This window comes from Pleurodeles waltl, chromosome 9, assembly GCF_031143425.1.
Source record: "Pleurodeles waltl isolate 20211129_DDA chromosome 9, aPleWal1.hap1.20221129, whole genome shotgun sequence".
Classification (NCBI taxonomy): Eukaryota; Metazoa; Chordata; class Amphibia; order Caudata; family Salamandridae; genus Pleurodeles; species Pleurodeles waltl.
Window position 1 is genome coordinate 885,741,440 of NC_090448.1, and position 16,214 is coordinate 885,757,653.

Sequence of the window (16,214 nt, forward strand, 5' to 3'; positions counted from 1 at the left end):
GACAATTGAGGGCTCTTGGTTTTCTTGCAGGTGCCCGTATGCGAAATGTTCCGGTCCTTTTTGGCGATTCGGACACCAGTGCAGCAGGAATGTACGGGAGAGTTCGCAAGGCTGCCAGTAGCATAGACCGGTTTAGGTAATTTAAAATATGTTAATGCAATATGTTTCCTCGAGTGCTTGAAAAATGTTATGCCAGAAAAACCAGAGTATGGAGATCCTTATGCGCAGTGCCATTACAAACTAGAGGGTCAGGCAGCCCTAGTCCCACAGCCCTTGCCTCACACAGAAATTTACTCTGAACACTTGGAGGCGAATAAATGTGGGGTTTAGGCCTTAGAACTTGATTGAAATGTGTCAGAAGATCTTGGGTTGTACTCACACCACCAAGAAAGTGAGGTGCGCAAGGCCTGTCATTTAAGGGACCTATATTCTGATTATATGTATGTGTTTTTTTCCCCCTCTTTTTACGGAGCTCTGTGCCTTTACTGTATGGATTATTCATGATTACATGTTGGTGACATTCTCCTTCTCGTGAAAAAGTGTTGTGCACAAGTCGTGGTCTAAGCTGGGAAATAGAGAATAACGTGTATTTTTTTTTTAGTATAATCTATTGGGTTTTTTTGGTTCCATTTTCTTCAAGAGGCCTGATCGGGCCTGTCCCCTGCTAATACCACACTGACTCTTGCTGAGACAACTCTTGACGACAATCTTTGCCCCACTGGTTAAGCCACTTCAGGGTAGTCATCTCCGAGCACAAATGTATTTACTTTGTTGATAGGCCTGGTTCACAGCTAAAACCTAGAGTAGTGTATCCATGGACTAACAAAGAACCACTACCTGCAGGATTCAAAGGTGTGTTCCTTACATGCAAGCATTTCACTCATTAACTGAACAAATGTTTGCTAGGGGAACATGAAACGACTACAGGTGCGTTGCAAAAAAGGCCCTAATTTGCATGTTCACTGTCAATCATGGATGTTATAAGGCACTGATTGGCCCAAAAGGTGTTTAGTGCAAATACATCATAAAACTGTTTAAGACAAGCAAAAGTGTGCAGACAATGATAAAAACACCAGCGTAGAGCCTACACCTATAATTCTCTATCAATATCACTATGCTGAATATAGTCGAGATGCTAATATATGTGTTGTTACAACTCCAAAATGTTAGCTCTCTGCTCTGTGACCTAAACTCTTACCTTGACCAGGCTTTGAACTTTCCGACAACATCCTGTTCGCTGTCTTTAGTAACATGCAGTAATGTTCTACATCAGTGTGAAATAAGAAATTCGGTACAGCAAGGTTTACACCTAGAAAATGTTAGCACTGAAGTGAACTATATTTATGGAATCTGTTGGAGCATCCTAAATTTAATACATTTGATGTTCGCTTTTATTCCCGATTGTAATTTCTGATCTAAGTGAAACCATCATTTTATAATCCTCGACATGTATTGGGTACACTGCATGGCTCAAAATCACTGAGAGCTAAACTTAAGTGGAAAAATAGAGCCTTTGTTTTGGCGATTCTTCACACAGCCTGCATTTACCCTCTGTGCTGGCTTAAGGTATTTATGAAGTTGCAAAAGGATATTGTGTCATATGAGTAGCTGGATATCATTCTCAAATCCCTGAACACTGCATTTTGGTGAATGATTCGGTTTCAGGCTGTGGACTAGGAACTGCTTCATCTGTTCAAGTTTTAAGACCTCTACCTCAAATGCATTAGGCCTTTCCAGCTAAGTGACTGTGCCTTTGCTGCAAAGCCCACCATAATGCCTGTGGGAGCATGCATTAAATCATGGAAATCACAGGATTCAAAGCTTCTCTTTTGATGAAGGCCATGTGTGTTCGGACACTTTCTGATTTCTTTGTATTGATGAAACACTGACTTTATGATTTTAAAGAAATTGTAAAGGTTAAGAATCCCAAAGATACAATCACTGTAAAATGGTGGAAAGGGTAATTGATTTTGCATAGTTTACCTTAGATGGGTTATTTTCTCAATGCTTATTTGCATGCTTTTTTATCATTGGAAACATTGACTCCATTCTCCGATAAACTACCCTCCATCATTCGTCTATTTGAGTCTTATAATTGCATTCTCTGTTTGAATAAGTAACGAATCATGCTCCAAAGTAGACCATGTTGATTCTGATAACAGGAGCAAACAGCGATATTTATTTTGAAACAAAAATCTCTTTAGATTGTTCTTTTTCACGTATGTCTTATTAGTATGTGTATTATTTTTGCAGTATCCGGCTTGGCATTTTCCTAAGGCGGTATCCCATGGCAAGGCTCTTTGTAATCATATACATGGTAAGTTTGCTGTAGTTTGTAAACATTTACTGATGTCAGATTACCTGATTGTTCATGCAATAATAAAGAATATGATTTTGAGTGGAAAGGGAAACAGTGCTATTGATAACAGCATTGCATACACATAGCGATTAGCCTCAAGTCTTTTTTGTAAAGCACTGCTAGGCCACCTGTGGTACCCAACTTAAAAATTCCCATTCTTTTGACCTCAGACCTCACATGTGATTAAAACACAAGACCAACCCTTTAGACATTGACCTCTGCAATGGTGATTTATTCTATTGAGCCCATTGTCACATTTATCATCAAGCATTATTTCAAGGATAAATGCAATGTGTTGTACTGACTGAACATTAGAATGCACTTTGATTGTGGCTTTTTAGGGGTTTTTACTACAATGCAAGCTATTTTTACATTTCACCATAGTAATTGTCTACATGCAATGTTTTTATTTTGGCACATTTTTTTCTAATAGTTATATTATGAATGGATTCCTATAGCTATGTAACTTGAATCTAGAAAATAATGCATATAAATTTGAAATATCCAATTTTTAAAAATTCTTATTTTGGTTGTTTTGGAGTTTAGGTGTGTTGGACCTGACCCTTTTTGCAAGGTTATCCCCACACTTTTTGCCTTCTTCTGCCTGTTTTTATGACCTGCGTTTGTTGACTTTGGGACTCTTGGCACTTTACCACTACTGACCAGTGCTAAAGTGCAAGTGCTCTCTGTCTATTATATTGGTGATTGGTTAATACATGCTTGGCATATTTTGATTTACTAGTAAGTCCATTCTATAGTGCACCATGTGTTCCCAGGGCCTGTAAATCAAATGCTAGAAGTGGGCCTGCAGCACTGAGTGTGCCACCCACCTGAGTAGCCCTGCAAATATGTCACTGACATGCCACTGCAGTGTCTGTGTGGGCAGGCTTAAACTGCCATTTCGACCTGGCACCCACTTGCCAGGCCTATACATTCCCTATTACTACATGTCAGTCACCCCTAAAGTAGGACCAAGGCAGCCCCATGGGCAGGGTGCAGTGTAATAAAAATGTAGGACATGTGCTGGTGAGTTTTACATGTCCTGATAGTGAAATACTTATACTTTCGGTTTTCACTATTGCAAAAATTATTTCTCCCATAGGATAACATGGGGATTGCCTTGAAATATCTTTTAAGTATAGTTTCCCATTGAGAGCAGATACGACATATGGAGTTTGGGGTATCTGAACTCACACTTAAAAAATACACCTTTTGATGAAGTTGCTTCTTAAATTGTAAGTTTAAAACTGCCACATTTAGAAAGTGGACATTTACTTGCTTAATCATTCTTTGCCTCTGTCTGTCTGTGGAAAACACGTCTGGGTCAGAATGACAGTTTGGCTGTTTGTGAATTCGCTCTAGGCAGTCACATAAAGGGAGCTGATATGTGCCCTACGTATCCTGATGGGTCTTCCTGAGCTAGAGTGGTGGGATGAGCGGACACATGCACCTGCAAAGGGCTGTGCCTGTCCTTACACAAAGCAGTCCCCAACCCCCTGGAGTGTGTCTGGGGCCAGGGCAGGAAAGGCAGAGTCCTGGGAGTGAAAGGACTGGACTGCTTTCTACATTCTGCTTCCAAAGGTTCTCCAAGGGTTTGGACTGAGCTTGCCTCCTGTTAAGAAGTCTCGAGGATATCAAAGACTTCATCTGCCAACATCTGGGTTGTCTTGCTGAGAGTCCTGACTTGCCAACGTGTGCCATATCCAGTTCCTGGTTCCTTGGCAGTGAGTTCTGGTGCAACCAAGAAGAAACTAAGCGCATCGACTCCAGAACGACTTCAGAACCAGTGCCGCTGTCTGATTCCGCGCTGCTGCCTGCACCGGAGCCATGGTCCCCACGACTGACACTGCAGGCCCAACACCGCTCCAGGGCCTCCGAAGTCCAGTAACAGCGTGACTCCCGAGTAGTGTGTCACCAACGCCCGTGACACTCGACTCTGTCACAGCACCTGTGGCTTCTTGATGTGAATTTGACACTGCAAAGTTGATGCCTCACATCTTGACCTGCTGGATTCATCGACCCATGCCGGGTCGTAAAGAACTAGCACCTCGCCACCGACGCTGCATCAGCTCCACTGCAGCCGTAAGGCACCGGCTCCAGCGACCCCTCACTTCCCCATCTCTGTGAAATGTCTTTGTTTCCTCATTGTTTTCCAAGGTACTATATCTAGGTTCCATGCGATGCGATGCCGTGATAGCCCCAGTTGGACCTATTGTGTTTCTAGGCTCTTTACTAAGATTTATTTTTTCAAAATGTGTATCTTTACTTGTGAGTGTTATATTTTTGTCGTTTTGGCCTTGGTTTACTAAGATAAATATTGTCTATTTTTTTAAATTGGTGGTAGAGTACTTTTGTGGTGGTTTCACTGTGTTACTGTGTGTGTGTGTGTGTACAAATACTTTACACATTGCCTCTGATATAAGCCTGACTGCTCATGCCAAGTTACCAAGGGGGTGAGCATGGGTTATCTTAGCTGTGTGGTTCCCTTACCCTAACTAGAGTGAGGGTTTCTACTTGGAAAGGGTGCAAACCACTGTCAATTAGAGATCCCATTTCTAACAAGGTGTAAAGTATTTTTAAAGGAAATTAAAAGTAATTCTTAGTAGGATTGGTTTGGATCATGTACAATATATTTGAATTTAAGCATAGACATTTTTGGCTTAATTCATATTTTTCACGAATGTCATGAACAGTAGTAGAGTATGGGATTTTAACACGAAGCAGCGGATGTTGCTAATCAAAAATTGTTAGACAGGAAATGCAGGAGGCAGGCTTATCTATGTCAGTTACTCCTCTGTCTCTGTGAACTGGTGAGTCTGTGTTACGCATTCTGTCTTAAGAGAAAGTATTTAACAGCCATACTAATTATAAATATATCTTGCAACACAAGGACATTGTTTATGCTTATATATTCTTGAAAAATACTGTTTTAAAATTCTGTGTTTATGGCTGATTTTATTTAGAATTGTAGTTTAATCTTGCCATCATATTAAAGCTTGGAAAATAAAACATTATTTGGTCAAAGGTTTGTTTTAAAATGTAAAAGTGTATACTATTTCAAAAGAGCATATTTTCACTTTTCCAAGCACGAAAATGTGTACCATGAAACGGACATTCTCCTTCATGCATTACCACTTGCACCAGGTGAATGGCATGTCATGACTTCATGCATAGCATCGGAAATGTTTTTGCACAGCTCAGAAAACATTTGATGAAGGTGTTCACAATGCACATGTGATCGAAGGCTCTGGCCTTAAGAATTTTCAGCTCCCTGTTCCCCAGTCTTCTCTTTTGCTTTCAGAACAGAGTATTTGCACAGTGTGGAGTACACAAACATTATTTGCGGAAATCTGCAAGCCACAGGTCATTGTTGATTTTAAAACATGGAAAATCTCAATATAGATGGTAGAAAAACAGGAATCTAGAAAGGCACTTTTTTAAATCTCCTGTGAGGTTTACATAAGTTACACAATAATATCTCGAAAAAAATAGTCCTTGCCCTGGCCCAGGTAGTGATTTATTGGACTCATAACTTAGATGAGCAGTCTGTTTCACTTACCAGTTCACTGTCTGTGCCTGCTGCAAGACAAAGAATAGGATTATTTCTAGAAACAAAGAATGCATCAGTTTGGACACTGTGATTGTTCTCCGTTATACCTAAACGGATTGATTTCCCCTGTAGACTTAACTCTAGCTGTTGAGTTATAGTCTTCCCCACAATATCTTAGGATGAGTAGTTGATATGTGGAACCCCTAATGTACAGTTCATTTATCACAATGATCGTTCACACTGAACCACTAATTGGTTCCCCAGGGATGTTGTCTTCTTGTTATTCCACAGATCTTTATGAAACAGTCCTCCACAACAGATCAAACAAGTTTGTCTTTGGAAGACAAGGATCCTTGTGGGATGCCTTTAACTTGGACTGATCTGCAAAGCTCCTTTACGTCTTTCCATGTCCATCCTTTCCTGAGGTAATCCTGAAATTAATGACCAGCCGGTGCTGATCCCAAAACCTGATTGATCTATCCAGGCCATACAAGTTTTGATTTTTATATCATCTAGTATCATTTGGGTTTTTTTGTATAAGGAGAATATTCAGTCCTCTTTGTAATTTCTAAGAGTTGTGGTGAGGTTCTTGAGACTTTTGTTTTTGATCTTGTGAAACTTGCAGCTTTTGGTGGTAGCTTTGAAGCTATCTAGACTTTCCTGCACCAAAAGTAGAAGCTCACAAAGTGCATCACATGTGGACCAAAACAAGAGAAATCCTCCAACCTTCAGCATTCCCATCTGCTAATTTCCCTATATCTAATAACAGAAAGTGTCACATTTCATTTCCAAACTTATCCTACTCTAGCCAGCACTGTTATACCATCTTCAACAACAGATTCTGCTCCCTATACTTTTGACAAGCATTCTGAAAAAGCCATCTCACCTTTCAGTGCCCATACCATCACTATTTAACATACACTATGAGCTATTGTCTCCTTCATGGAAGAATTGGACACCAGCATTGATTCTCTTAAACCCATCACCCCTCTCATCATCCATCACCCCTCTCATTGTTGGCAATCTGTCCTGATCCAAACAATCATCCCTATTCAAGCAATTCCTCTCAAATCACTCACTCGCTACTCTAGCTCCACTTAAACACGTGTACATCACTGAACCAAGTCTCATGCCGAAAATCCTACCAAATCAGCAATCCCTGTGACCACCCTATGACCTCACTGTTTACTCATTCCTCCTTTGAGAAATTAATAAATACACTAAGAATAGTATTCAACTTTCTGTATCCAATAGTATCTCTGTCTCAGTCACTGCCTTGCTCGAATATTTCCACAGCACAGGATCAATGCCAGCCTCCATTCTCTTAGACTAAAATGTGTGTACTCCTTTGCAAATGGGACAATTGTTTTTTAAAGCTTTTGGATAATTACAGATCAGCCCTGATCGACATCACAGAAGTAGGTAGTTCTGCCTACTTTCAGGACTTAATCTTTTTACTTTCACATCTTAAACATCTTGCCCGCACCATTAACTCCCTTCTCTCAGCACCTACATGCATCCCTAACTCATTCTCCTGTCTTCTATATCAGACATTCTCTTCCAAAACTGCATTTCTCAAGTCTACTCTCTCTAGCCTTCGTAGGGTATCACACCCCTCCTCCTCTGAAACCTTGCATTGCCTCTACTAAGCTATGCATCTTGAAGCCCACCTCTTCAGCTGCATTACTTATCGCCACTCAAAAGTACAAACCCATCTTATACACTATCTGACCCCATTACTCCCAACACTACATGACTCTGTGGGACTACACCTGGTGGCCAACAGAGCTAGGACCGCCAACCACCCCCACCAGCCACACAGAAAACCTTGGGATCATCATCAAAAGCAAACACAACATAACTGCCCAAATCCTGGCCTTTACTTCTTCATGCTTCCATAACCTAAAGATGCTGAGGATGATTTTTAAATGGCTTTCAATAAGCACCAGGAGAATCGCCACGTGTGCCATAATCACAAGGAAGCTAGTCTACAAGAACACTCTCTATATGCCAGGATCAACAAAAAAGCATCCAAAAGCTGAAGGCCACTCATACTCGGCAGAACTCGGCGGTAAGAATCCCTCTCAACCTCCCACGCCACACTCACATCACACCACGCTTGAAGGAGCTCCACAGGCTCTACATACACAAACAAGCACAATTCAGTCCCTTCACCCGCACTTTCAAGGCACTACATAACACTGGCCCAGCATACCTCAGCAGTTGCATGTGCTTTTGTACACCTTCTCGCTCATCCAGACTCCTGCATGCACACATCGTATGCATAAGGAAAGCCAGATCCGGGGGTTCAGCCTTCTCCTACATCGCTGTAAAAGCGCGGACCGACCTGCCACTACACGTAAGAGCCTCCTCCTCACTTCTTAAATTCTGTAGATGTTGAAGACCTGGCTTTTCAAGTAGTCCTACTAGGCAATAGGTTTGTGTAGACTCACATCTGCTCAGTGCAAGGATACCCTCCTGGGTGATAGTGCAGTCTACAAATCTACATAACATATGTCTATGGGCCGCTGCCTGTATCCTTTTATTTTTTTCCGTTTTATTTAGGAATATTTATATAGGACAGACCCACGTCTGTTGGACATCAAAGCACTTTACGTAGTAAACAAGATATGTATTCTAGATGTGAAAGACGTACACGTTGTTTACAGTAGAATGTTAAGTAGTGCACACACAATACAGAGTAGAAACATAATTATCATACAGTGAAGAAAGGGGGAGGAAAGGGGATATTGACTAGTAATGAGGGCGATTCAAGAGTCCTGTCTTTCTTGAAGTCTCTGCAGTCACTCGATCAGCTCAGGTAGCTATCCTCAGTGCTTTCCTGGCCTCTCTCCAGTGTGCAAATAGTGATGTTCACGTATGTGTCTATCATTTGTAATTACTAATCGTAATTATTTACAGTAAAATCGTTGTTACTCAGAGAGCCATTACGTATGGATGGTTTCATGTATTTGCTGTTGCTTGATATGTCTGGATGCAGTAGCAGACATCTTACAAAGCGATAGCTAACTTTTGGTCAGGCAGCATGCTGTGTAAAGCACAGGGTAGTAGATTACATGTTTGAAGTCAGGCGCTTAATAACTTAGGCCACGCTTTTAGAAACTCCCGCCCTCACTTTCTTTCTGTGCAGCAACACACTGCGTTCTGTGGGGAATGGGCGGGGAACAAAGCAACACGGAGAGAGGGCAGTCTAGTGAGAAGGACACGAGGGAGAGAGAAGATGGTACTCGGCTGGGACAAGACAAGGACACAGGCAAGAATGAGTTTACAGGCAGCAAGCTCCGCGGGCAAATGCACAACAGGTACGAAGGATGGGAGTGTGGAGGCAAAAGTGCAGTGGCACGGAGGGCAGGGGAAAACAAATGGCTACAGGCAGTGGGAGGAAGGGGGAAAGGAAAGGGTGACGGAGATTGAGGAGAGCAGAACACGTGAAAGAAAATACTGTGGAGCAGTGAGGGCGAGCAGGGATGCACACGAAACAAACTGGTGAGGAACAAAACATGCACCCTCATGGAGTGCTTTACGAAAATGAAAAAAGAGTTCCCAAAAAGTGAGCACTCGTGGAAGAATAGAAGGAGCAAGTCAGAGTGGTGGTAAACAGAATGTGCTCCACTGGGGGGACATGGACAAGATGGACGGGCTAAAACAAATAAAGAGAATAAAAGCAAGCAAAGGTGAATGACAAAACACAATGGTGAGTGGTGTGCAGAATACATTCCTAGGTGATCTTTTGGCATGTCTCGAATATGTCTTTGCAATCTGACAGCTGTGCTGCCTCATAGGCTTCAACCTAAAAATAAAAATACTGTAGAACCATCAGCTCCAGCTAACTAATGTTCAGTTTTCATTTCCTGGTATGGCTGCGTATTCACTGACATGCAAATGGGACAGTGCTTAGATGAATTACCTAGCTTCTTGGAGAGGCTGGCATGCTCCATGTACGTTCAGGAAATCTGGGTTCTGGTCTTTAAATCTTAGGCACAGAAATAATGTTTTTAGACCCCAAAATCATGTTTCAGAAGAGACAGGAGGCTTGAAAGAGACCCTTCTGATCTGAGGTTCCTGTCCGCTTCCTGCACGTTGTAGAGTTACTAGAAGTAGAAGGGCAGTATTAGTTCAGATTGCAGCACGCCTGATTAATTCATTCATACATGTAGTCTTCTTGTTAAGGATTCATTGAGCAGTTCTGTGTCTATTTAAGATACTTCATATTTAACGCCCGTTTCCATTCTTGTTCTAGGCTCTGCTTCACCTCTGGGTCATGATCGTTCTTCTGACATACACCCCGGAAATGCACCATGATTACCCAACCGGAAGATAAAGACGCACCTCTGCAGTTCTGTTTTCAGAAATTTGAAGCACTTTTTAGGCCAGGTGGCATATACAATTTTTAAAGGAAATTGTCCTTCTGCGGTTACCTAACGAGGTATACATTGTTTTTAATCACAAACAACTGCATTAAACATGGACGTGCGTGGGGCTTAAATTTGGCGAACATTATTTATTTCAAAGGATCCTTAGTTTTATTAAGAGTTCCTCACGCTGCAAAGAAAACAAAAGTGCAGTCTTAAAGTTACATGGAGGTAAGACTGTGAGACACTGTGATTGCAGCAAGTAGGGACTGTGGTTAACCAAACTGCATCTTCACTCTTCAGAAGTGTGGGCGGCGTGATATTTGCCCCTTACAGTTCTTTTTCCAATAATACAGTCTTGGATTCACGTCCAGATTGAAGATAGAAATCCCATGATTGATTCATTTTCACCTTCCAGGACCCAGGATTAACACTTAGTTGACGGGCGTCGGACAAATGATCACAGATTCTGGCTGTGCTATGTACATTATTGGCGGGCATTAATCAGGAAAACAAAATGTACTTAATGTATAAATTAAAAATGGTGGTATACTTACTATCTGGTCTGCTTTTGCACTTGTTAGTTTTTAACTGTAAATATTTATATGTTCTTTTCTAAATGAATAAAATATATCCTATTGAGAAGTCATTTTTTGTACTTACACCAATAAGTAATGAATGTACTGAATAACCTCACTGGAGTACACTGTGACATTTTGAAGGTAACAAACCCGAAGTAGAGTTTTGATCATTTTCAGTGACCTGAAAGTGACCAGATGGAACAACAAGGCAATGAAGAGATTATGACCAATATGTGTGGGTTATAAAGATAGAATATTCATGGAATCCCTATACCTTATAAATATGCAAACTTCCTTCCAGATTCATATCTTTAATTTGTCATCAAGATGCCAAGACCTCAAATCATCTGCCCAGAAGAGATACAAAACCTCCATGTAATTTAATGGAGACCAGTAAAAGAGGCAATGTGCAGGATAGATCTTGCCTTACCCCATTTTCATATTCAGCTCTTTGAGTGTGGTCCTGCCACTTAAGAGGCCTAGAACTTTTTTGTGGTGGGAGGAACACCGTAGAGGATGGCGGGAGTGGGAGCTGTCACTTTGCAAAGAATATGGAATTGTAAGTGGGTGATTTAATGGTATATAATGTATGTAACCGTCCTTTAAGGGTGGCTCATTTGCAAAGCTTCATTTACCAAATATCTTCATTACCACTTCATGCTCTCCTCCTTACCATTCTTACGCTTCATACTCTGAAAGAGAATTCTCACCCTGGAGCCAAAACTATTTGATAAAATTACATATTTCAAATACTTCTATAGTTTTTCCTTGTTTTTACCATGGTGGTGTTTACTACGTTTTTGCCTGCTCTAAGAATATATAAAATATGTGTAACTAATAATTAATTTAATGATAATAATAATTTATTGACGGTGGAAGGATGAAAGATAGTTGGCTCAACCAGATATCCTACTCATGACTTGCCAGTCACACACAAGTCACCAGCAAGCACGTAACTCACTGGGACATTTTGTTGTGCCTTGCCTTGAGTTTTTTTCCAAACCTTAGGGCATTTTCAGTTCTCTCCCGTTTTACCTCTTTTTATCATTTTCCCCTTTTTAGGCTCCAGTTCCCACCCCACCACCACCCGTATCTGTGCTTTGGGGTTGCCAAAGGTACAGCTAACCTGAGATGACTTTTGGAAGTTACCTTGCTGAGCTTCATGGAAACCATTTTCAGAAGCTCCTTTCTATGTCCTCTCAGGTATAGGAACGAGTAGAGAACGCTCTGTATTTTTCCCTTCCATGTACCAGGAGTTTTGCTTGCATTATCCCATCAAGACAACATGTCACAGGACCTGCATGAGTATTGCTTTGGAACCTCATGGTGCACAGAAGACCGAAACTGGGGCATGGTTAAAGTAACCAATGTATTTTCACCAAACTGGAAGAGTTATAGGCATAGTGAGATTGCATACATTAACCTCTGCAGTCATTGTCTTGCCACCTCTAAGATTGTTACCTTAAGTGATGGAGTAGAGAGTTTATTTGTACAAATCAAGAACAGCCGTAAGTTTTATTGGATTATTCACGTAATAGTTTTCTAAAAGAAAAGTAAGGGTGTGACAATACATTAAATCAGAATCTTAAGTGGTCCACGAACACCTCATTGCTCGCCATCTCTCATATTTCTGGTAGAAAGGTGCTCAGCAAATCATGTCAACTGTTCATCTAGGTAACTCCCCACCTCAACATTTGGCTGTCTGTAAACTCTGTGGGCATGATCAGGGCCTGTTGTGTGTATTGTCTGAGATTCAGTGCTTGTTTCCTCACAACCGAAGTTCCTGCTGTTTGGCTTTCCAACAAGATGTGCGGATACAACCCACTCTTCTCTTTTGTTTCTTGAAGTTTTTTTTATCAAGTATACCTGTGTCCCACCATGCTGCTGCTGGGGTTATTGGACCTGGGCTGCTTCCCTCCTTGGTCCTAAAGAACAAATTAGTGCCCATCTCTAAAAAAATGAGCCCCATCCTCCTAAGTAATTACCCAGGAAAACTGAACTAATTATCCCACATCCTGCCACCCTAAAGCCCTTGTTTCTTCATAATTGTCCCATTACTATATTCAGATTCTTCTTAAACCTCCCTCTGTGCATGATACTGCAGCCACTAACTCAGTCTTGGATATACTTCCGGACCAAATGTGTTCTTTATACACTATTAACATGGTCACTGTTCTCAAGTATTTCTTCATATCCCTGAGCACCATGTCCCCTTTCCAACTTGGTAAGGTCATTCCCACCCAGGTGAATTATTAGTATTTTGGGGATCCCAAGGCAAAAGAAATTGGGGTAAGATGTGCCTTCTTTATCCTGTTTCCCACAGCCAGTTGCACGATTGGGCAGCTGTTCGCGAGGCTGTGTAGCAAGATATGTGACTTAAAATTTGTAATCCCATCTCTCAGTTTTCATAATTTCCTCTTCCTGCAAGCCTTCTAGGGTTGCCTAAATACAGAAAGAATGAGTCCCGAACTTATTGGTCTCCAGTCCAATCCAAAGCCAACCTCATGACTGCTTGGAGCTGATCTGGCAGAGAAGTGACCAGTCTTTGTGCTGCAACAAGGCCGGGCACCATCGGAACTAATCAACAAGCAGGCCGTAAGTGGATGCAGGTGGCATCAGTTTACATTACTCAAGCATTTCAATCTAATCAATGTATCTTTTGTGCCTTGGTCAGTCTTGGACTTCCTTAACGCCACAGTTAAAAACCACATTGAGCATGGTTACATTAATGCTGGCCCCTCAGTTATTCACACAAATTGAAAGGAATGCCGGTTGATCCACTCCAAATCCTAAAACAGGCAAACAAATGGAGCACGTAGAAGCAAAGTTTCAAACTCGGACGTACACAGGTAACACCCCCTGTAGTGATTCTAGGACTGTGAAATGATTTAACAGCCTCGCAACCTGAAGATGACCTTCTTACCTACCCCAGCTCTTCATAGTCAACTTCATTTAGTTGTTTGTGGAAATCTCCAAACCTGCTAATTGTGCAAACTGTCGCTTCGCCTTAGTTTGATCTTCTGCCCATGAATACCACTTCTTACTACAGTACGGCTAGCCAATAAATATTTCACCTACCTTTGTAAGGATGTATTTCTCTCCTTGCCCTTGTGAGTGGAAAATATGTAAGAATTTGGCTAAGTATTTAATCTGTAAACCGACCAGCCAGCCGTCGTACTCTTGGCCCTATCTCCTGATCCGCTTAAGGTCTCAGTTCCCATGAAACATTGGTGACTGACAACGTGAAATGGAATGAGCCGTACAAATCAAACCCCTGTAATATGCCTCACAATTCTTTGTTAGCTTAAAGCTGATTTCGAGTAGTTGCCTCAATAAATCCAAATTTAACTGATTGGTGCTGCACCGTTGAGCAGCTGCACAGCTGTAGTTATTGGAAACCATGTTCACCAGGTTTGCCACCCCAAAAGCAGAAAGCCATTAGGATGGAAAAAAAGCCACAAGAGGGTGATTTTTTTTAATTTTATTTTATTTTTCCCTATGCCTTCTGGACTCCAGTCGCCTCCCAGCGAACCAAGTGTTGCCAAGTATTATACTGATGCAATCACTCTCGGAGTCCGTGAATAATGCCAACTGTTTTTGGTTACCCCAAAGTTCTGTCCAGATCAATGTCCCATTGAATTTGTCACAAAATTCGCACCTTTGCGCCTTAATGCTGACAATCTCACATTTGTGTTTTCTCACAATCCTGTCCTGAAGATGGTCTTCATGAGTGGAAAATTTAGGCTGTAAAAAATCAGGTCATCCAGTTGATACCTGAGTCACTTTCAGCTCAGATCAGGTGTGGATCAAATGGAGCTGACTCTGCTACTGTTTTTTGGTACCACTCCCAATAGGAGATGGTGTAATTAAACAAGATCCTTTGATTGGGCCTTGATCTCCCACCTCTGTGCATATCCTTTTCAGTCTTCGCCCCCACCATCTTTGGAGCTTGCTCGCTGACTTCATATTATTACTGGTCTTGTAAGTAAAACTATCTGTGAACCTAAAATATCTACCTCATCTGTTATATTGATTCAGCGTCTCAAAGTACTGGGTGCTTAATGGCGTGTTCTGTATTCTTTACTCTCACCTAGATTTTGACCTTGTCCCACTTGGGGTTGGTGGCTCTCTAGAGTTTGTTGCAATCTTTAACTGCATGGTCCCCTGAACAGTTTTTACAAATGCTTTTGAATTTTCAAGCTTGATCTCAGGAGTAGTCAGCTTCTCATATTTTCAGATCTCTTTAGCACCTTTTTAGGCTTCAGTCGCCTTTTTGATTTGTGAAACACTTGTCTTTGAATTCATACTTACATTTCTTATACCTGGTGTTCTGCGCTTCTGGGGACAGGGCTTCTTGGGATTAAAAATGCCTTCTCTGGCAGCCATGACTGTGCATGTAGCCTGATACATCCTCATTTCCCGCTCAATAGAGGCCCTTTTCTGCATTTGGTTTCTAAACCTTTGAAATATTGGAGTCGGGCATTCCTAAAATGCTGCTGTCCTTCATGGATTCTATTCTAAATAAAAAAACAGATCTGCTGCGCTAACAGGGCATTTCTCAAACATGACTACTACCTGTAACCTAGAGGCCACGAGGCAGTTATTTATTTTTCTTTCCTTCCTCCCCATCCCCCTCACTTTTTTATTGGCCTGGGTAATTTCAAAGCCGTCCTGCATCATCTCCAGTTAGATGGATATATTGGTGAACTACTTCTGCTGTATCCTTTTTTATGGGCGGGCATAAAATGCTCCGTCCATTCTGTAATCTCTCTTTGGGCCTCAAACCACCCCCATGCCACGTCAGTCACTTACATTGGTTCGTGGGCTTGCCTTTTAAAATCCACTTGCTTTCATTTGTGAAAGGCATGCATACGTCATGTCTTTTCCGGTGTTTAGCCCACCTACACAGCACCGGTAAAGTACCAAAAACATACGAGGCTCGATGTTTTCGGTAAAGTACCAAAAACATACGAGGCTCGATGTTTTCATCCTGGAGTCCGGACTACTTTATCTGTTTATTTTCCACGCAGCACGATCGCGCTGCATTTTACATAGCGCAATCGCGCTGCGTTTTTTTTTTTTTGCTTTACAACGCTAATAGCCCTAACTCGAACAAATGCGAGACCCGTTGCATTGAAAATGCTTGTTTCATATTTATAGGGAAATGTAGTGCTAACTCTGGTGACCTGACCACTATGGAAAGCAGTTGAAGTTAGGGCCGAGCATGAACTACACTGTCCTTAGATCACCAAAGTACCCACTAATAGAAGGGGGTCAATTGCGCTCACCCAATTGGCTGATCGCCCAAAACATCTTGGGCATTTGCTGCCTAATGGTGGCTGCTTACAGTA

General features: G+C 41.6%; 1 protein-coding gene across 2 annotated transcripts in view; it reads left to right on the forward strand.

Annotated features, from left to right (window-relative positions):
- GOLGA5 (golgin A5) overlaps window positions 1-10,931 on the forward strand; it is a 160,043-nt gene extending 149,112 nt beyond the window's left edge. For both annotated transcript variants that reach the window (XM_069208213.1, XM_069208212.1), the window contains exons 11-13: window positions 31-136; window positions 2,254-2,317; window positions 10,171-10,931. In XM_069208213.1, coding sequence (XP_069064314.1) covers window positions 31-136; window positions 2,254-2,317; window positions 10,171-10,251 — 251 coding nt within the window. In that variant the 3' untranslated portion in view covers window positions 10,252-10,931. The remainder of the gene's footprint in view (window positions 1-30; window positions 137-2,253; window positions 2,318-10,170) is intronic.
- The last annotated feature ends 5,283 nt before the right edge of the window (window positions 10,932-16,214 follow it).